Below are 20,794 nucleotides of genomic sequence, written 5' to 3' on the forward strand. Positions count from 1 at the left end.
CTGTGGGGTGTAACGTTCTGTGACGCCGGGTCACGCTGGTGGACGGTGTTGAACCTTCTGTGTCATTGGTTTTTGTTTTCTGCTTCTATCAGTTACTGAGACAAGGGTGTGAAAATCTGCCGACGACCAGCGTGGGCTTGTGTTTCCTCCTAAGCTCTACCCTGCTGGCTTCAGGGACCTTGAATGTCTATCGGGCGCACATCCGTAGAGGATTATTACGTCTTGTGAATTAACAACAGTCTCACCAGGAACTGACTTGCCTCTTTAGCGTGACTCACACCCGCCAGTGCCTCGAGTCGGGGTCTGCTCTGTCCGACCCAAACAGCGACGGCGCGACTGCGCCCAGGGCACGGTGAGCTCACTTCACCCCTGGGGCTGGTGTACGCAACGTGCGTCTCCCGTAGATGTGTGTGTGTCTGTGTCTTCCCAGGACACCTGTCACTGTGTTTAGGGCCCGCCCTCACCCAGGATGGCCTCCTCTCCAGAACTCCGGGGCCACACCGCAGGCTCCGGGGTCAGGACTCGGACTTGCCCTTCCGAGGGCACTGCAGCCACGGGCACGGGTTTACAGGCTCTGAGTACGTTCACGAGCGCCCCGCAAGGCAGCCTGGCCCGCTACTCTCCGGGCTGTTCCTGGGCCCAGCGGTCCAGGGCCCTTCTTAGTCACCAGCCCAGCCCAGGGCTTCACGGGCGAGGCCTGGACCAGGGCCCCGGTCCTCGGGCCTCACCCCGGTCCTCGGGCCACCTCTGTTCCACGGCACAGAAACCCAGAGCTCTGGAGTCCTGCGCGTGCTCGGGGTCGCCCTAGAGCTGAGCAGTAGCAGCACAGTGAGAAACTAGTTTCCGAGTGTCTGAGCCTCTCCCCTCCAGGCGATCCCATGGCGTTGCCGCACGAAATCCAAACAATTCCGGGCAGCAGAGGCAGCGGGGCAACTCTGCCTGGCTTTCTATCCACGCCCTCCCCAGCCATGCAGAGAAAGCGCCCCTTTATCTTCCTAAGGAATCTTCTAGAAATAGAAGCCATGCACTTTTAATTCAGATGCTACAATCACATCTGTTTGCAAGGTTGTCCTCTGAGAGCAGCTGATGCGTCCACATCTTCAGAAAGCAAATCCTAAAGACGGTACCAGGCGATCATCTGTGCGACTTCCGCAGTAACAGGAGCGGGGCGAGCTCTGGATTGGTGTTTTTTTTTTTTTTAATTTTTATTTATTTATGATAGTCACACAGAGAGAGAGAGAGAGGGAGAGAGAGAGAGAGGCAGAGACACAGGCAGAGGGAGAAGCAGGCTCCATGCACCAGGAGCCCGACGTGGGATTTGATCCCGGGTCTCCAGGATCGCGCCCTGGGCCAAAGGCAGGCGCCAAACCGCTGCGCCACCCAGGGATCCCTGGATTGGTGTTGAGAGCCGAGCCCGCACCCCAAAGCTCGCTTTCTCGTCTCTTGTTTGAAGTACAGCCGCAGAGCTGAAATCATATTAAAGGAGACTGGCTTCTCGTTCAAGATAAACGCTTTTTTTTTTTTTCCGTACCAACTTAATCCAGGCTTCTGAAGCCAAGGGAGGGAAGGCACCGTCTGTCTAATGAATTCCAGCTCATCTGGGGCTTTCCCGTGACAAATCGTTCATCACGGAACCTCTTCAAAGCACAGAGGAAACACCAAAGGCATAAAGCGCCTTTCCACTCTAACCACCCCCGCTGGCCACTCTATCACCGTCAAGTAAGACCTTGGAAATAATCACCACGAATAAAGGGAACGAAAAGTGCGCATTAAAATAACCCGATGGGCGCTGAGAGGGCGTCAAGAGCAAACCCAGCATGTTCCCGTGTTACTCTGCAGCTCTCCCTCCCGCTAATGTGGGTAAAGTAAGAGACAGGAGAGCGTTTAATAAACAAAGGAGTTTATTATTGATGAGGTGAAAATACCTGGTTATGTGTGGACTGACATTAAATAATTTATGAGTATTTTTGACAGGATGGACTGTAGTTGTTCATGTGTTTACAAAAGCAGAATTCAACGTCTGCCCTTTGCTGCGGCGGAGTCCTCCTCCTGGAAGTCGGGGACACGCCCTCTGTAGGCACCTGAGGCCGCCGGGCTGTCCCCGGCACCGCACCCCCAGAACACCCCAACATCTGGGTCGGTGATCTGGACCTTGCAGATGCAGACCAAGGTCTGGTCGAAGCTTTCATCTGGGGGTTCCAGGTGCTACTGAAGCTCGGCCCTGTCTCGGGGTGAGTGAGGTCTGGTGCGGCGTCTGTGTTCCGGCAGCCGCCCCCGTGCGGCTGAGCTCTGCTGGGTCCTTCGGGGACAGGCCGCAGGCCCACACGCTGCTGTGAGGCGGATGCTCCCTCCACATCCGGGAACTATGCCAAAGCCTTCCTCGGCTGGACACCGAGGGAGTGAATCTCAATATTGTAGTAAAAATGTGTAAGAGGTTCTTTTTTCTCCCAAATATTTACTTTAGCGAGTAGGATCGTCTTCAGTTCAATAACACAGCACCGTCTAGGGAGACACACGGTGCACACAAGCTGCGGACGGTGGAAATGCCGGCCCTGTGAGCGGCAGTGACTTCTAGAACACTCGATTATACATTCTGCTATTTAGGTGGAACTACAGATGAAACTGTGATCTTTGGTAGGAAAGTCTCCCTGGGTTTCTTCATCATAAAAACTTGTCATTAAAGGAAAAAAAAAAAAAACACAACACAGAGCTTGCCCCAGCTAGCCCAGCCCTGTCCCCTCTGTCCCCTCCGCGGGCCCCTGCTCGGCATGGGCACAGCGAGAGGAGGCACGGATGTGTTCAAGCACAAAGTGGTCATTTAAACACCCCTCCTCTCACGGCTTGGCTGGGAACGAGGTCAGCTTAAGGCTGTGGGTCGCCCCTAAACCCGACACTTACTCTACTTGTGCTGAATGAAGTAGAGGAAACGCAAACCAGCGGCCTGAGGCTGGCAGGTCAGAGGTGGTGCTTTGGCTAAATCGTTCCCTGCCCTGGTGCTGGCCCCTGCTCGTGGGCTCCGGAAGGTTCTAGACAGCACGCACCGCAACTTCACAGCAACCTGACCCCGCTGCCTGCCTGCGAAGCACCAGCCTGAAATGCTGTGGGTACAGTTCAACCGGGACAGTACAGAGCCGTGCAGCCACACTGCCCCACGCCCCCCCCCCGGGGCCCCAACTGGCTCCCTGGCCCACCTTTTGGGGGAGCATGGGTGGGGGGGGCAGGAGGGCGGGGCCCGCAGAGCACAGCCCCACTCGGCCCGTCTGCCCCCGTTTACTCGACCTTCCAGATGGCGATCTTCCCCTCGCCCCCGCCTGACCCGCTCAGCACGTATCTGTCCTCCGCCGAGCAGAGCGTTGTCACCCTGTCTATGTGGGCCACCAGCTCCTTGGCCACCGTCTTCCTCTCGGCGTCGATCACGTAGATTTTCCCCCTGGCCAGGCCCTGGGACAGGCCGGTGCCGCCTACCCAGATCTGCCAAGGACAAACGAGGGTGGTGGGGAAGGGAGGCCCCTGGAGGTGCGCTTGGGGACGCTGGGGGTGCTCGCCTTACCTGCTGCTTCACTCTGATCATGCAGCTGACCTCGGAGCAGTCCTGAAGGGGGACCCGGTGAGGGGGCCGCGTCAGGTCCGCCAGGCTCCAGATGTAGATGCTGGCCAGTCCGGCGCACGCCACCCAGAGCTGCTCCTGCTGAAACACAAGTCACCGTGAGGCTGCTGGCGGCCACGGCACCCGAGCCGGCTCGGACGGCGCTGCTGGGACAGGTACCTGGGGGAGGAGCTGGAAACCCACGAAGGACGTGCTCATCTCCTTGAAGTTCTCGCCGACCTTCAGTTCTTGACAAAGGAGCCCGCTGGTCATCATGGCCACAATACTGGTCCCCGTGCCTGTAGACGGAAGGAGCCAGCGTGGGGGACGGGGACGCCCGGGCACAGGGATGAAGCAGCTGGAGCCGTTGTCCTGAGCCGGTGCTGGCCCAGCGCTCCCAGCGACCTCGGTGACCGTCAGCCCCACCCTCGCCCCTGACAGGGGCCACTGCCCGCAGCCCCACCGGGGACCCAGCGAGGGCCCGGGGAACCGTCTTGCCCGGTTTGGGATCTCCTCTCCCTGAAGCCACAGCCAGTCCTCCCGCGTCGGGGATGAAGGCGACTGTGCCACATGCCCCTCAGCGCTTCTGTTTTCTCTGAATCCCTCTAAGAAAATGTCTCATTGTGAACTAAGAGTCGCCACAGTGCCGGGGCTGCAGGTGTGGGGACAGTGGCGCGGGGCGGGAAGCCAGGCCGCGGGGCGGACCAGGGGCACGCTCAGGCCCGGGCCAGGTGTGCAGGGCTGTCTCCCTCCTGCGCTCCCTGCACGGGTCCCCTGCCCCCAGCTGAACCCACCCCGTGTGCCGGCATCGGGGAGACAGGAGGGGCCGGGAGGGCACAGGCCCACCTCTGGGAGCGCCAGCCGGATGCAGGGGGCAGCTCTGACCCGGGGACCTGGGGAGACACCAGTCAGAACCTGCCGCTCTGGCTTCCTGCGGTGGGCGAGCGGCCTACAGGTCCCCCTCTGGCCCCCGGCCACGCCACAGGGGCCCCTCGCCCGCGGCCGCTGGGGTTTCAGTCCTGGACTGTGACAGCTGCCGGCCAGGTACACCTTTGTCCACTTGGGCGAACTGGTGAGGCCCTTGCGATGCTGCCACTGGTTCGGGAAACACGGGCCGCCCTGGGGAGAGTGTCCTGCCCCGGGACCCTCCTCAGCGCACCTGACACGCAGCCCCAGGAAGTGGCCCCGGCAGGAAGGGACGCGGGACAGGGCAGGGCTCAAGGGCGGGAGCCGCGGAGCAGGGCCACGGTGCCCCACGCGCGGCCCTCTGAGGACGACGGCACTTTGCCTCTCACATCTCGCGGCCGTGAGCGAGCCCGCGCGAAGGCCTTAGTCTATCTCACTTTTCAAAGACCGACTCCAAGGGACCAGCCGTCTGGCGACAAAGCCTGGATTTGAACCTGCGTGCAGCCACCTGAAGGCCGCAGCCTGGGCCCAGGGGCGTGGGCCTGGGGGGGGGCTCCCTCCTGGAAGGTGACCCGCATGCAGGCACGGGGCGCCCGAGGGAAGACACGGAGGACCGAGGCAGCGCTGCTGGACCAGAGCGGGGTCGCGGCCCCTCAGTCAGACCCTGCCTCCGTGCACAGACGTCCTGCTCTGATACCTGACCTGGTCCCCGCCTCTGCGCTGGGGACACCTGACCAAGGACCGGGGTTTCCGCTTGTTGCTCTCGTTCAGAAAGAGACTCATGACAACACTTCTCGGGCACCTGCTCTCGGTTTTCTGGAGAAACCCCACTTTTCTCGGGGTTGTTAAATAGGAAACTACTCAGTGTATGAAGTTAACTTAGAAAATAAACAGGGTTCTGTGCTCTGTCCTCTCCCTCACTGTATGCAACAGGCACCATCCCGCCGGACACACACACCTGACAGCCTGACCCCCCTCGAGACCGACCAAGCCTGAGGCATGTGGTCCTCGAAAGGCGGGAGGTAAACTCGCAACCTGCACACACTCCCAGGGCTTCCCCGAGGGCACCCCCGGTTCTCACTGACGCTGCAGTCAGTGCCCCCTGCTTGAGGGTACGGTGTGGGGCTGCCAACGCGGCTGGAAAGAGGAAATACCCCCAAATGAGGGAGCCCACAAATGTACGTATGGATTCTCAGATCCTAGTCTGACTCCTAAACTGTATAAAGAGCAGAAAGCAGAGTTGTGGCTCCCCAAGCCAGAGAGGCTTCGTATAAAGCCCACGTGTTCCTGGAGGGTGATTACAGCCAGGACAGGTGTTACGTGCTCCAAGACTAAGGTCACAAGTGAAGTGCATTTACCCCACAAAAGCCTAAAACCAAGCCTCTGCACAGGGTTAAAATGACTGGCCAGTAAGTCATTTAATGACCATCTAGAACGAGCCCTAACGGTCTTTCCAGAAGGACATGACCCAGTCTCTCCTTGCTGTGTCATCAACAACACCCCGGACACAATAACTCCGTCGTGTCAAACGTGAGGGAATGACTAAAGCCCGACGGAAAGGGCAGTGCACACAAGCAGACCCACAGATGAGCCAGGACCCCGCAGAGAAGGGCTTTAGACCAAAACTACGAGTAAGTTAAAAAACTTACAGGAAGGGCAGCCCGGGTGGCTCAGTGGTTTAGCGCCACCTTCAGCCCAAGGCCTGATCCTGGGGTCCCGGGATCGAGTCCCACATCGGGCTCCCTGCATGGAGCCTGCTTCTCCCTCTGCCTGTGTCTCTGCCCCTCTCTCTCTCTCTCTCTCTCTCTCATAAATAAATAAAATCTTAAAAAAAAAAAAAAAACAAAAACAAGAACCAGGAAGGTGCGGAGAGGATGGTGGACATGAAGAATGCAGGAGAGAAATCGGAAATTCTCGGGCTGAAATGAAAATCTGGACAGGTGCAGCCGCAGACAGGACACAGGAAGGAAGGAAGGGCCTTCACCAAGGTGAAGCAGAGGAGGAGGAGGAGGAAAAATTCTAGCCATGCCTGAGATCTCCCTGAGTATCAAATAGCCTCCTGTATATATTAGAATATCATTATATTATTTGTTTATATTATAATATTACATAATTCTAGAAATAAATACGTATGCATTTATATGTACATACACACATGTACGTATATATATAATGAAAATCCCAGAAGATACAAAGGAAAAATGGATGACAGAAATACTAGGAGTGGGGCCCCTGGGTGGCTCAGCGGTTGAGGATCTGCCTTTGGCCCAGGGCGTGACCTCGGGGTCCCGGGATCGAGTCCCGCATCGGGCTCCCTGCGTGGAGCCTGCTTCTCCCTCTGCCTGTATCTCTGCCTCTCTCTGTGTCTCTCATGAATAAATAAATAAAATCTTTAAAAAATTCTCTCCTGCCTTCTTCTAGACTAACAGGAGGACAGGTGGGAGGGAGAAGGAGGTAAGGACGGTGGGCTCGTGCCCACAGCTGTCGTAACAGTGCTAGAGGGGGGTGAGCAGACCGACGCACAGACATTTCTGCAGACACGGGGACGGGACAGGACGGCCTCCAGGCCACCATGCGATGCCGCCGCACATGGCCACCCCGGTGCTGACGGCTAAAACCAGAACAGGTTTCGGTGAAATAGTGCGGCAGCTTCGGAGGAGAATCTGAGGGTGTCTCAGGGTGAACACGGGGTTAACCCCCGGATGACCACAGACCATGAGCTCTGAGTCTGCTGCAGCAGGAGCGAGTGCAGGCAACATCACGGATGCTCCTGAGCACGGGGGGCTCCCTGAACACCAAGGGCCCCTGCCGCGGGGTCTGTGCAGGGAAGGTTCGGGAATGGGCAGCTCCCCCCCCGCCCGCCCCTGACGGGCGCAGCCTTCTGCTGAGATGGAGACGTGCCACGTCTGGGTCGGTGGCTGGTTATGTGGCGTGCACCTTGTCACCAGCCAACAAACACTCATGGCTGTGCACCTGACCCCAGTTAAATTCGCTTCCAGTTGAAAACCCTGCCTTCACGACCACCCCCTGGTGTCCGGCATGCGCCGGGGAAGTCAAGGTGCGGGCCACGCTCGTGCCCCAGGATGCTCAGAGATGCAGGACGTGCGCCACCAGGCATAGCCTCCACGCCTCCTGTCACACCCCGGGCAAATGCCTGGCCTGGGGCCCGTGGTGACGCAGCCCTGCCCCACCTGCGCACCGCTGGGGGACATGGGCCACACACCCCGTTACAGGGCCATGGCTGGAAGGGGCACGATGATTCCTGGGAGCATGAGGGCCAGGTTCACGCTCCCAGCAGGACCCAGCGAGCGCAGGAGGCCGTGGAGGAGGGGAGCCCTGGAGGAGGGGAGCCCCGGGGAGCTGAACACAGGAGGGGAGCAGGGAGCCAGCGAGCACAGCAGGGGCTAGAAGGCTGGGAACGTGCTCAGCGGAGGGAACAGGCCGCCAGCTCCCGGGGAGCCTCTGCCGAGAGTGGGGCCTGGGTGGACACGAGGGCCGGGACTTACAGCACCACAGGCAGCCGTCGTGCAGGCTGATGGACGAGAGCCCGCCGCCTGGCAGCTGGAACCTGCTGGTCACACGCAGGGTGCTCACGTTCCACGCCAGGACCGTCCCGTCCGCGCTGCACGAGTACACCTTGCTGGTGGTGCAAACAGACAAGTGAGTCGGGCTTGGAAACACCTTAACCCAGACGAGCGTGACGCTGCTGCGACAGAAAGAGCCACAGCAGGGATGATAAGTGACGCCCAAGAAGGGCGATCCGTGTCGCCAGAGAGCACGTGGGTCTGACGAGACCGACCCGGCAGAAGAAGACGGTGTCCCGGAGATGCCTGGCCTTGCCCCTCAGCGTCTGCCGCCGTCTGTGTAGAACCGTAACAGGGCCGCGGGGCCGAATCAAGCCCCGACCCAGGACGAGGCCCAGCAGGGCGCCGTCCCCACCCAAGGTCACCATCAGTGCCCCGTGGGCCGCCCACGGCTGCAGGAGGGGGTGGGCGCTACCCGGGGTGGGGTTAACTTTCAGGTTAGCGCCTTATGTTCTGAGCCGGGCCTGACTGCAGACGATGGTGCCCCCAAACCCCGGGGATGAGGGGGCGGGGAGGGTTGACGGAGGGGACAGTGGAGCCGGGGGACCCGCGCCCCAGGCCAGGCTGCCTGCGTGAAGTTGGTGACCCGCATGGGTCATATGCTCGCTGAGCCTCCGCCCCCTTCACCAAAGGAGGGGACCCTCCTCGTTCTCGTGTCTCCCCTGGGCACCTCCCGGGTGCCAGGCCCTGTCCTGACTCGGGACACACAGCAGAGAGCAGAACAGACCGGGTGCCTGCCTTTGAGCGGACGTTCCTCTTACAGTGAAGACGGGGAAGGAAGCAAACATGCCTACGGACTGAACCGCAACCCCCAAAAAGGTACGCTGGAGTCCTCCCCGCCCAGGACCTCAGGATTGGGAGGAGGCCTCCACGGGGGCGCCCAAGTTCACGTGCACAGGGAGACCCTAACCCACATGACCGGCGTCCTTACAGGAAGGAAGTCTGGACACAGGAAGCGCCGTGTGGAGACACCACGGGAGTGAGGTGTCTGAAGCCACAGGTCTCGGGCGGAGCACGGACACCAAGGACAGGTGAGGAAGGCCACGTGCCACCTGCCACCGAGCACCAGGCCTTCCCCGGAGCTGGCCTACGGGACAGACCCACTGCTCTGTGCTCGGGACCAGAACGAACAGGAACATCCCCTGACTTGGCTCACGCAGACCTGGCCCTGTTGGCAGGCGCCCACGGCGACGTCCCGCTAGGGCCCCCGACCCACCCGGGACCGAGCGGCCCCTTCTCCCGGCACAGCCCGGCCGTACCTGGGTGTTCCGTTCTGAGCAACGAGGTCCGTGACACTGGAGCGGTGGTCGGTGAGCTGCTTGTTGCAGGACATGCTGTGGATGTTGATGATGTAGATGACCGAGTCCTCCGAGCCGACCCACACCTGGTTCTGCTCTGCCATCACCATGCAGTTCTGATGGCAGGACAGGAAGAAACGGGAGGTCGTCACGTCCCGTGAAGCACAGCGGTCCTAACCCGAGTCCCTGCAGACGCGGCGCCTCTGCTCTGGGGGGACCCTGGGGGGACATGCGCCAGGCTGCTGGAGCCCCGGGCACACGCTGTCCACTGACCCGCACATAAACTCGTCGTGTGTTTACCACTCGACCTGGAAGGCCCGACAGCGCACGGCCGCGCAGCTCCCTGCTGGGGCCTCTCTCAGCAGCAGAAATCACCAGGAAAACGCAAAAAGGCAACAACCACTAAATAGGCCGTGAGGACACTTGTGTAAGGTATGAGCTGACACGGGGCAGCGGGGCCACAGCTGGTCGGACCTCCGCTGGGAGCGTGCGCTTCGACGGCCCGTCTCCCCGCGGTGACGGGGGTGCGCGGACGGCCCTGCACGCGCCGTTTGTTCAGTTACAGGTAACGGTCGAGCTGCAGAACTTGCCCGCGCGGAGTCTGCAAATAACCAGGACCGTTTGGGAGCTACAAGCAGAACCGCTCCGCAGCCGGGAGGGCTCCCGGGGACTCGGCTTGGCAAGACCCGCCACCGACGGTCGCACGGAGGCTGTCGGCAACTCGACACCCAGGACAGCCAGGACCGAGACGCCGAGAGCGCCGGGCCCCGCACGGGAACGCATGGGGTGCAGCCGCGTGCACCTGAGGGTCGCAGTGTGTGCAGCCGCGTCCCCGACGGGCACTCCTGGCACCTTCCTTCCTGCCAGCTTCCCGCTGCCTCACTTTCTGGTTTATGAGCCACTTTCCCTTCTCCGTCCTCCCGACGTGCTACGCGGCCCTGGTAGCTGAACAAACGTCGGAGATTTTCAAACACGAGTGGATTTCAAAGAGTAAAGCCTGCGTCGTGTCGGCGGGGTGAGGAGCAGGTCTGCCGGCCGACAATCACGCGGGGGCGGCCGAGGGCTGCTCCTCGTCAGGTCAGGAGACAGAGCTTTGTAGAAATTGGAAGTTTATTTATTTATTTCCAAAGATTTTATTTATTTCAGAGAGAGCGTGCGCGCGAGCCAGGGGAGGGGCAGAGAGGGCAGCACAGCCCCGCTGAGCGGGGAGCCCGACGCGGCTCGACCCCAGGACCCTGAGATCATGACACGAGTCAGACGGACGCTTAACCCACTGAGCCCCCCAGGCGCCCTGAAAATCGAAAGTTTTAATTTTACCAATGAAATTTTTGCCGATAACCATTGCCGCAAGTTAGGAAAGGATGCTAGCTGACTAACTTCACAGTCACTTGAAAACGCCCTCTGGGGCGCCTGGGGGCTCACTGGTTCAGCGTCTGCCTTCGGCTCGGGTGACGATCTCGGGGTCCCGGGCTCCCGTCCGCATCGGGCTCCCTGCTCGGTGGGGTGTCTGCTTCCCTCTGCCTCTGCCCCTCCCCCGGCTTGTGCTCACTCACCTGCACTGTGTCTCTCTCACACAAATAAAATCTTAAAAAAAGTTTACTTGTTTGGTATAAAAAAATACTAAAAGCAAAAAGCCCTTTCTTTTGAGGCATCTACCTGAGAACTGGTATGATTCTAGTAAAATGTCTTTCTTTAGCGGCCCAAAGATCGCTGAGATGAGCTACTTTGAACTTCCACTTTCAGAGGCGGCGGCGTTCTCGTGAGATAATGACCCGAGCGTCTCCTTGCCAAACAGTACGGGGAATCTCGGGGAGACGAGCACGAAGGTGTTTTCACACACCCCCCCCCCCGGGATAACTCCCTGCCCTCCCGACCCGTTGCCCGGCCTAGCTGGGGGCAGCAGAGGTCGCTGCACCACGCAGCCTTTGAATTTCCCGTTAGTCGGTTATGAGAAAATCTTTGAAACGCATACGACTAAGATTCAACTGGAAAAACATAAAATTTAGCACAAAAACAATTTCCTCCATTTCTCCTCGTGCTCGGTCTCAAGCATTATTAGACTGTAGTGATACGGTATCTTGGGTCCTGTCACTTTACCACCTGGGGCTGGCTGCGTGGACCCGGGGGCGGGGGGTAATTCAGTGACCGCTCACTGCCTTGCTCACAGGACGCTCGCCGATCATGAGCCCAGCCCCCAGCAACACCTGCATCTGAATTCACGGTATTTCTGTTGTTCACAGCAGTTCTGGAAGCCCAGACTGTGCCCCAGGTTGCCACATTATTTTGAAAGGATGGAACGTGGCCACCCAACCTGATACCTGGTGGTGCTGACCACGGAGGCGCCGAACTCCCACGTCAACGGAGGCAAGAGGGCGTGAGGACTTCTAGCACCGCCTCTTGGGGCAGCAGCTGCTTTTCTAACCTCGGAGCAGTGGGGGGGGGGTCACTGAGCTGGACACCAGGCAGAGCCCTGGAGCAGCGGCGCCTCCCCACCTGCAAACTCCGGTGCCCGTGACATGTTCCCACCGTGCAGCTCGCCCCCCTGGCGGCTACAGGCCTCACACAGGACTTTGGGCCGAGGGGCGGGGGGTGCTGTTCTGCACAAGCTGATGTAATCAACTTCATTTAAATGAAAAAGTCATCAGTCTAAAAGCTCAAGCCTCTGTATCCTGCCCATACGGTTCAACCTGTTGCTGGTTTCCAACCCCAAACGCGTTAGGATAATGCACGTGTCTGCCCGGGGTCAGAGCTGTACGCGCGAGCTACGACCCTGCCCTCTGCGTCCCTGGAATCCAGCTTCAGATTCCAGGCTGCGGGTGGCAGGAGCCACCGTCTGGTCACATAAATAAGAACATTTAAAGGACGAGACAAGTTCAGATTTAGCTGAAAACCTCACGATGCCGTGGAACGACACGCATCCCGCTGCCGCGTACAGTGGACATTTCCACCCTTCCAGAATCCACAACCCGATGTGGGCAGTGGCCTCGTCCGCGGCCCTCCGCTTACTCACCAACTTGGAGGCGCCCACTTTGAAGCACTGCTGGTGAATCGTCCAAGAGGAAGCGTCAAACACGGTCACCTTGCCTTCGTCCAGGGCACACCATAACTTGGGGCGGGCGTCCTCCACTTTTTCTGCTGGGTCTAGATGCCCTGAGGAAGTAAGCAAGCCACACACGTTGTTAGAGGGAAACCCTCCGACGCGCAGCCCGACGGGCGCCCTTCCTCGGGCACCGCTGAGCACCTGCCGAGGGCCGGGCGCCAAGCTGGGTGCCGGGGACAGGAGGGGGAGCACATCCTGAACCACCGTGCCCCCGGGAGGGGACGAGCTGGCTTCAGTCGGAGGACCACACAGACGATGACTGCTGACCGGGGACCCGGCCAGGGCGGCTTTGTGGACCCGGGGTCTGGGGGATGGGTGAGCCTCGGGAAGACCAGCGCCCCCAGCAGAGCAGCAGAAGCAGGTGTGGGCCAGGGACAGAGGCCGGCGGGGAGGGTGGGGGCAGAGCGGGGCAGGAGCCCCCGAGCCGTCCCAGGGCACCCCCTCCAAGGGCGCACCAGACTTCCTCTTGCTCCACATCCGCACCCACACTCGGTGGTGACAGTCCTTCATTTTGGCCACCCTGACGGTGCGGATATTCGGGCTTTCGGACCGTGGCTGATTTGCGTTTCCCTGATGGCACATCGGGCTGACGGCCCTGACGGCCACGTGGAGGAGATCTTCGTGGCGAGCTGCTAGGTCCCTTGCTGTGCTTGATCTGGGTGGTGCTATTTTTGATCTGTAGCCATTCTGTACGCGTGCTGGACGCGAGCCCGCCTTGGTTCTGCTGTGCTGCCGGCACCCTGTCCAGGTCTGGGCCGACCCTGTTCACGCTCGGGAAAGTGTCTTTTTGAACAGATTGTATTAGTCACTTGAGCGAGCAAGACAGCAGGGGTGGTGTGTGTGTCAGGGGCGCGCAGGGGGAGAAGCAGCCTCCCCGCTGAGCAGGGAGCCCAACACGGGGCTCGATCCCAGGACCCCGGGATCATGACCTGGGCCGAAGGCAGATGCTTCACCCACTGAGGCACCCAGACGCCCCAAAAGTGTCTTCTTAAAGCCCGTAATCTCAACAGTCCAATCCACCAACCTCTTCCTTCGTGGCTCGTGCTGCTGTAGGCTGCCCCCTTCACCCCAAGGCCATGCTCCTCCACGTCAGCTACTAGAAGCTGGCCTGCTTTTGCCATTTATGTTTGTTCGTGGTTTCCATCGACTTGGAACTGACTGCGTGTGACCGGAGGTGCGACCAAGCTTCGCGTTTTCCATATGGATGCACGACGTCCCAACCGATGTCACGGAGGGTGAGGACTGCCTTTCCCTCGAACCCCCACTCCGTCAGTCACCTCTGTCACAAGTCAAGGAAGCACAAAGGTGTCGATCTCTCTGGGACAGTCACTCCACTGGCTTCCTGGGCCTTGGGGAGATACCGCCCTACACACTCCTCGAGCCCACCAGGCACTGGGATGCTTTGAGGCTGGGCTTCGGGGCCGGGGGCTGGCTCCTTATTGTTCGGGGAAGCCTTGGAGCCTGGAGCCACCACGAACGGGTTTACCAGCGCTCCCCTTCTCAGCAGGTCCTGAGCTCTCTGTCCCTCTCTCCCGTCAGCGCTGCCCAAAGCTCTGCTCCGTTCCTCAGGCACCACTGCCAGGGCTGGCAGACGCTCCACAGGACAAAGCGGTTCCGTCGTTCTTCATGGCGGTTTTCCACGTTGGCCCTCCTAGATGTTCCCGGAGGGAGGTTGGTCGGAGCTACCTAGTCGGTCACGACAGGAGGCCCGGGGTCCAGGTAGCGTTCACGTACAGGAAACCAACTTAGGTCTAGAGATACTCATTTATCCAGACACCACGATGAAACCGCTCTGTGGTGTCGCAGCCAACGGGAGCTGTGACCGGATCAATCTGTACGTCTCCAGCGGAGTGGGGCCGCCTGTGCTGTCCTCCTTCACACTCGGTCTGTCACTGTGCGGGGTCTTCGGGACGATGGGTGAAGAGAGAAAATGCTCCCCTCCTGCTGGAACACGGCTTTGCCAGCAAGCTGCCCATGTGGGACCAGGTGGCCTGGGGCACAGCTGCGGAGTCAGGGGCACGAAGGGCACCCCATGGCGCTCACTGGCTCACCTCACGCCCCAGTGAGTTGAAGCAAAGCTCCCGACTGTAAGGTCCTTTTCTGCCCAGAACGAAGTCCTTTATTTTCCCCCTGGTGAGCCCTGAGAGCGACCTTCCCGCCGCAGTTCTTTACAAGTCAGCCTTAAATAAAAGCATCTTGGTTCACGCTTAGACCCGCGGCCGCGCTCACTGTCTGTACTTCATCCTGCCGCAGCCTGGAGGGAGCCGGGAGGTCCGCGTGTGGGAGGAGGGACGCGCAGCCGCACCAGATGGACAGGAACCGTGTCGTCACTTGTCCAGATGTGCAAACCCACGCACCTACAATTCCTAAGACGAGATCCCGGGTGCAACCGCTTGTGGTAATAGGCCCAGGATAAATGCCCCCAAAGGACAGGGTACGAGTACGAGCACTTTCTAGACTATAAAGTGCTGTGCAATGTGAGGAACAGCTGGGTTGGAGCTGAGTCTCCATGGAATGTGTGCCCCATAGGAGTCCCTGCAGGCTCCCCCCGGCTCCGGCCTCCACGATGCGGGGTCTCCGTGGGCTCCCCCTGGCTCCGGCCTCCACGATGCGGGGTCTCCGTGGGCTCCCCCAGCTCTGGTCTTCACGAGGTAGAGTCTGCAAGTGGCTCCCCAGCTTCCGCTCCTCACTCAGGGCTCCGCCTCAACGAGCAGCAGCCCGCCTGGCCCCCACTGGCCGTACATCACGTCTGTCCCCTTCACGTGGGGACTGGCCTGGAACATAAACCCAAACTCCCCAAGCGCTGAAGAGAGCAGCAGGAAGCCAGCAGCCCCTCACCTGGAGTATACAGCAGGACGTCCACGGCGTGTGGGCAAGTCTCTCCCGCTGAGGGGTTTATCTTGTGCTTCAGGGTTTCCGAGGTCGTCCTGGGAACTGGCGTGGACACTGAAATGCAAGGCGCTGTTAGTGTCACGACCCGGGGACACTGGCATTCTCCCACAGCTGACGCCCCGCCTTCCCCAGGATGTTAGTTTTGGGGGAAGAGCCTCGTAGGCTTGAAACCAGACCCTACAGTGAGGCCTCCCGCCCTCGCAGTGTGTGCGGACGGCGGGCGAGCGGGACACGGCTCCCTCCTCAGCAGGAAGCTGTGTGGTCTGACCCGTCCACACTCGGCCGGACCTGAGACGCTCCTCAGTGACCAAATACTCTCAAGACAAAAGCGAGAGAACTCGCCCACGAGCGGTCTCCCAGCCTGGGCGCGTGGACGTGTCGGGCCACCGCTGCGGCTGCCGTGGGGACAGTGGGCAGCATCCCTGGCCTCGCCCGCAGGTGCCTGCAGCGCCCTGCACAGCCACCACTGTCCCCAGCGTTCCCAAGTGGCTCCCCCAGGGATGGCGTGTGGGATTTCACAGAGTTTCATTTTTAAACCTCCCATCCTGGGGGGCCCAGGGGCTACTGAGGCCGGGGAGCAGTGCTGTTCCCTCACAAGCTCTGCACACCAGAGAGCAGTTCCTGGTGGTCACAAGGGGTCAGGACACCGAGCCTAGGAGCCGGCCTTCGCCACACGGAACAGGGTGCACAGCGAGAGGAAGCGGGCGCGTGTCAGCCCCCACCACGGCGACAGTCGCCCGTTTATGACAGAGTCGGCTTGTGCGTAAACTCCCGATGAAGACGAGGCGTGTGTGTGGACGGAGACAAACAACTGAACGGTGAGCGACACACGTGGCAAAGAGCAAAACGGGCCGAAGCGAATAAACCCGGAACTGAGATTCTGGAGCAACGTTTTGAGAACCCGAGTCTCCAGCTGTGCACCCGGGAGAGGTGACAGCCCGTTTGCAGCAGCATTGCTCACGACAGCCCAATGCTGCAAGAGCCCAACCGGTCAGCCGACGACACATAAACGGGTCCACCCACACGACGGACAGTATTCAGAGAGGAGTGACACGGGCCCCGGCGTCGGGGGCAGACCCGAAGCCCCGTCCCAAATGAAAGCAGCCACCCACGGGAGGACACGTGTTGTGGGATCCGTGTCTGTCAGCTGCCCAGATCAGGCAAATCCAGACAGGGTGGATCTGGGGGCCCGGGGGCTGGGGGCGGCTGCTAAATGCTACGAGGTTTCTTGCTGGGGTGATGAGGATGTTCTCAGGTTCACTCTGCAGCTGCTACCGCACAAGCGCGTGAATACGCCACCGTCATGAGCGCGGCACGTAAATTCTCTCCCGGTAAAGCCCTGATGTAAGGACCACGCACCCAAACAGGACTAGGGACCGTCTTAAACACACCCCTGTGTTCTTCCCCTGCGTGTCATGAACGTGACGCCGCTGGCTGACCCAGCACAGGGCGAATGTGGCTCCGAGGGGTGGTGACAGGTGAGCCGGCCTCTGTTTTTTTCTCCTTTATGCAAATTGCAAAACCGTTGGCTTTAGATCATTTAGAAGTTAAAATGGAGGGAAGTAGCTAAAATAATAAACTAATTCTTACCCATTCGCTATTTCCGAGACTTGAAAAATCCACCCCCCACTCCCGCCCCGTATGGCTCCCAGCATGTGAGAGCCAGAATCAAACCTACGCGCAGGTGACCTGAGAATTCCCGTCCGGGGAAAACTGAGCACACCGGGGGCCTCCACGCGGGCACCAGCAGGCACACTGGCCGCGCACAGGGGTCCTGCAAGCTGTCCTGGGGGCGCGCTCCCGACTGCAGAGCTCCGCGAGCTCGCCGCCACCCGGAGCCACTCCGCAGCCGTCCGCGGACCCCGACTCCACTTAAGCAGCCAGCGGAGATCTGTTGCTGGCGACCAGGAAGCCCGACAAACAGCACCGAGCGTGCAGGGGGTGTCACTCAGACCTCAGACAGGCCCTGGCAGGCGCAGGGCGCCCAGGGGCACGTTGGCGGGAACAGGAAAGCAGAACGGGTGCTACTCAAAAACAAACTTGAAAGCGTAAACGGGAAGAAGGGGGACGTGGCGGATACATTCTACGGTCAAGCAGATACAAGCCCGAGGGCGCGCTCGGGACACCACGGCCCCGTCACACGCTTCCCTTACTTTCGTTCTTCATCCTGTCGAAGTGAGACAACTTGGAGGCGGCGTAGATGGCAGCGGGCGACTGCAGCGTGCCGACCACGGCGTCCATCAGCAGGACGTGCGTCAGCGCCTGCTGGATGTACTGCGGGTCCTGCGGGGGAAGGGGCTCCTTTCAACACGGGCTCGGTGCGTCCCCGTTCAGGGCCACCGGGCAGGGTACACTCGGAGCTGGAACCGCTGTTGCCCATCACGGTTGAACACTGGTCGGTCCAACCGGGGGCCGCGGGCGTGTGCCGCAAGGGGCCAGGCAGCTGACCCCCAGGCTCCGCGGACCTGTCACCCCTGTGGCAGCCACTCGCCCTGTGGCCAGGGCTCAGCAAGAGGCGCTGCGTGGCCCGTGGGCTTTAGTCTGTACGGGGTGGTGCTGAACAAAGCCGCGGCCGTAAAGTCAGAGCGTACCCAGCCCTGGATGGGGTGGCCGCCCTCGCAGTGGTGGTCTGGGCCCCGGGGCCTGGGGACGCCCCCCGCGTTGCCCCACGGACCATGGGCTGCGCCCCCTTCACGGCCCCTGCACTACCCCGTGTGAGCCCCCACCCACGCTCTGGTCGTGGCTTCGCTGTCCTGTCCTGCCACTTACACCGCACAGACGCCTCGCCCCAAGGAGCCTCCGTGCGTCCGTCCGTGGCGCCCCCTTCACGACCGTGAAATCTTAACTCTGTGCACTCAGAGCCATAGCACGGCTGAGTAAGCGAAGGCACACGGATCGCGAGGCTGTAAAGCTGCCTCGGGGAGGATGCCAACTGCCCCCTGCCACGACCCTGGTCCTGCGGAGCGTCGGAGGACTCGCCTGGAGCGGGGTGTGCCCGGGAGACCCAACTCAGACCTGAGTCCAGCCCCGTCCCTCCGCGGTGTCCCCAAGCGCCACCAGCCACCCGCTGGGTTACACAAACCACAGCGCCTCCGGGGCCGCTGGCAGCACCTCTAGCCCGACCCAGGCTCTCGGGACCAAGCCTGAGCCGCCCGAGCTCACGAGAGCCGCGTGGGAAGAGGGAGCCGCGGGTTGGGATGCGCAGGTGCCGCGTCCCGGACCTTGTGGTCATCGGCCAGCTTCTTCCCGGCCCACATCTCCTTCACCATCAGGTGCCACAGGTCACACTCCGTTTTCAGATTAGCTTCGAACACTTCCTTCTTGGACACCACTTTAATTTTTAGAGTCGGAATTCTCAGAAGCAGAAATGCGACCGTGGTGCTTCTCACTTCCTGGGGAGACACAACAAGTGGAGGCTGGTCAGTGCCACAGGCCCTGGCAGGGACTCGGGGTCTGCGATGGGAGGCGGCAGGCCCGAGGTTGGGCAGCAGCGGCCCGAGTCCCGGCCGCCCGTCCTCACCACGGCGGAGGGCCCCCATCACGGGAAGGCAGGCCCGGGAGGCAGGGGTGGAGCCGGCTGGCCAGGCTGCAGGCCCGGTCCCGGGCGGGAGGAGACGGACGGCCAGAGAGCGGGGCCTCCGTGCCACCCTGCTGTCGGCACAGGTCACAGCGGGTCAGGGGACCCAGGCGCGTCCCCTAACCGGCGGGCCGTAGCGGCACCCGTTAGCTCATCAACACATCCCCACGGGGCGACGTCCGCGGGGCTCAAACAGGGTCCTCTGCCTCCTGAGACGCCTCTCCCTGGAATTCCAGGACGGAGTCTGGGGTGGAGGACGGGGTGGGGGACCTGCCGGCCGCCCCCGCCCCCCCACCTCCCCTCCCCGAGCGTTCAGAGCTGGGCTAACTCGTGTAACCAGCCTGTTGAACGTGAGGCGTGAGGCGAGGACGCAGCAGCATCCCACCAGCATCCCAGGCAGGAGGGGCGGGGGGGGGGGGGCGCCCCCAGGCAGCGGGCGGCGCTCACCTCGATGTTCCTGAAGGTGGAGATCTCCACGTAGCCCGGCCTCCCTTCCGTCAGGAGGAACAGGCGCTTCTGGGTCATGGCGATCTTGCCCACGCCGCGGTTGGTCTTCACGGAGCTGGACAGCTTGTACACGCACTCGTTCTTATCCAGATGCTCCGTCACCGACAGCGGCAGGCTCACCTCCTGGGCCTCCGCCTCGGCCTCCTTCCAGCAGTTGTAGAAATCCTTGAATGTTTCCGGGTCAATCTGTTTCTGGTGTCCTGGGTTTTGTAAAAAAAAAAAAAAAAAAAAAAAAAAAGATTTCTTACGGCCCCAGACACGGCGGCCAGCGGAGGACGGCCAGCTCCCCTGGACTGCGCTGCCCGCACCGGCCAGCAGGTGGCGCCAGCACTCAGCGCCCCCCCCCCCCCCCCCGCCCCCGCTCCCGGGGGGGCCCCCCTCCCCCAGGGTGGCCACTCCCTCCGGGGGATGGGGACAGACCATGACCTGAGCCCAGCAGCCCCTGCAGCCCCTGGGTCACGCTTGTTACGGTGGCCATGCCCCGGGTCACCACTAGACCTGGTGGGAGGCATCCTGGGGCCACGAGGGGAGCAAGTCCTCAGATGATGCTGATGCTGAAGAGGCCAGCCCCTGGGTGGCCCTCCTACATCCCTGGATCGAGCCTTGCCTGAAGCCAGCCCTATCTCTGTATTCTTTGGTCACGTGAGCGAGAGTCTTACCACTTGTCACCAAGGCGACCTCAGCGGATACGACAACCTTTCTAAATGCCCAGTGGTCACGGGCTCTGGCACCAGAGACCTAGGTCCGAAGGCCAGCTCTGCTGGTTAGTGCTGTGACACCCAGGAAGCCGTGTAACCAACCTACGTGCTGATCCGCAGAGCGCAGATGGGCCCCCGCCTCGCCCCCACCTGCCGAGACGTCTGGCCGTTCTAACCCCACCTTGGCCGGGTTCCGCCTCGGCCCGCATCCTGACCGGCGTGTCCCTCTCCCTGCCCCCCTTACGTCCCACACGGCCCGGCCTTCGGAGCCGCCCGCCCCCACGGCCTGCCGCACCAGGCGCCAGAAGGCCCCAGATACAAGTAGGAGCTCCCGCTCTCTCGTTCTAACACTTCAGGGCTCCTCATCTACACCCGGCCCGAGTTCCCCAGGACTGAGCCCCTCATCCCTCCACACCCCACGTTCCAGTCATACCACGGAGACCCTGAAACAGACTCTACGTGCCTCTGCACGCACTGGTCCAGAAAACTCCTACGCATCCTTCAAGACCCACATAAAACATTCCTGTGCTCCCTTCCCGGCCAAGCCAGTCGTCCTGGCCGGGCAGCTGCCAAGCCGCACACACGTTTCGGGCCGGCACTGCCACGCTGCACGACACATGCGCCACCCTACACGGATCCGTCTTGA

The 20,794-nt window shown here is 61.1% G+C and overlaps 1 protein-coding gene across 1 annotated transcript in view; it reads right to left on the reverse strand.

The window, feature by feature from the left end:
* Positions 1-1,883: 1,883 nt before the first annotated feature.
* Positions 1,884-20,794, reverse strand: part of DENND3 (DENN domain containing 3) — a gene marked incomplete at its 5' end in the record, with an annotated part of 51,679 nt that continues 32,768 nt past the window's right edge. Inside the window, 10 exons of the mRNA XM_041768966.1 lie at positions 1,884-3,471; positions 3,551-3,688; positions 3,767-3,885; positions 7,999-8,132; positions 9,336-9,490; positions 12,385-12,524; positions 15,313-15,420; positions 17,520-17,649; positions 18,588-18,758; positions 19,391-19,650. Coding sequence (XP_041624900.1) covers positions 3,271-3,471; positions 3,551-3,688; positions 3,767-3,885; positions 7,999-8,132; positions 9,336-9,490; positions 12,385-12,524; positions 15,313-15,420; positions 17,520-17,649; positions 18,588-18,758; positions 19,391-19,650 — 1,556 coding nt within the window. The remainder of the gene's footprint in view (positions 3,472-3,550; positions 3,689-3,766; positions 3,886-7,998; positions 8,133-9,335; positions 9,491-12,384; positions 12,525-15,312; positions 15,421-17,519; positions 17,650-18,587; positions 18,759-19,390; positions 19,651-20,794) is intronic.

This window comes from Vulpes lagopus, chromosome 9 (genome assembly GCF_018345385.1).
Source record: "Vulpes lagopus strain Blue_001 chromosome 9, ASM1834538v1, whole genome shotgun sequence".
NCBI classification, from domain to species: Eukaryota; Metazoa; Chordata; class Mammalia; order Carnivora; family Canidae; genus Vulpes; species Vulpes lagopus.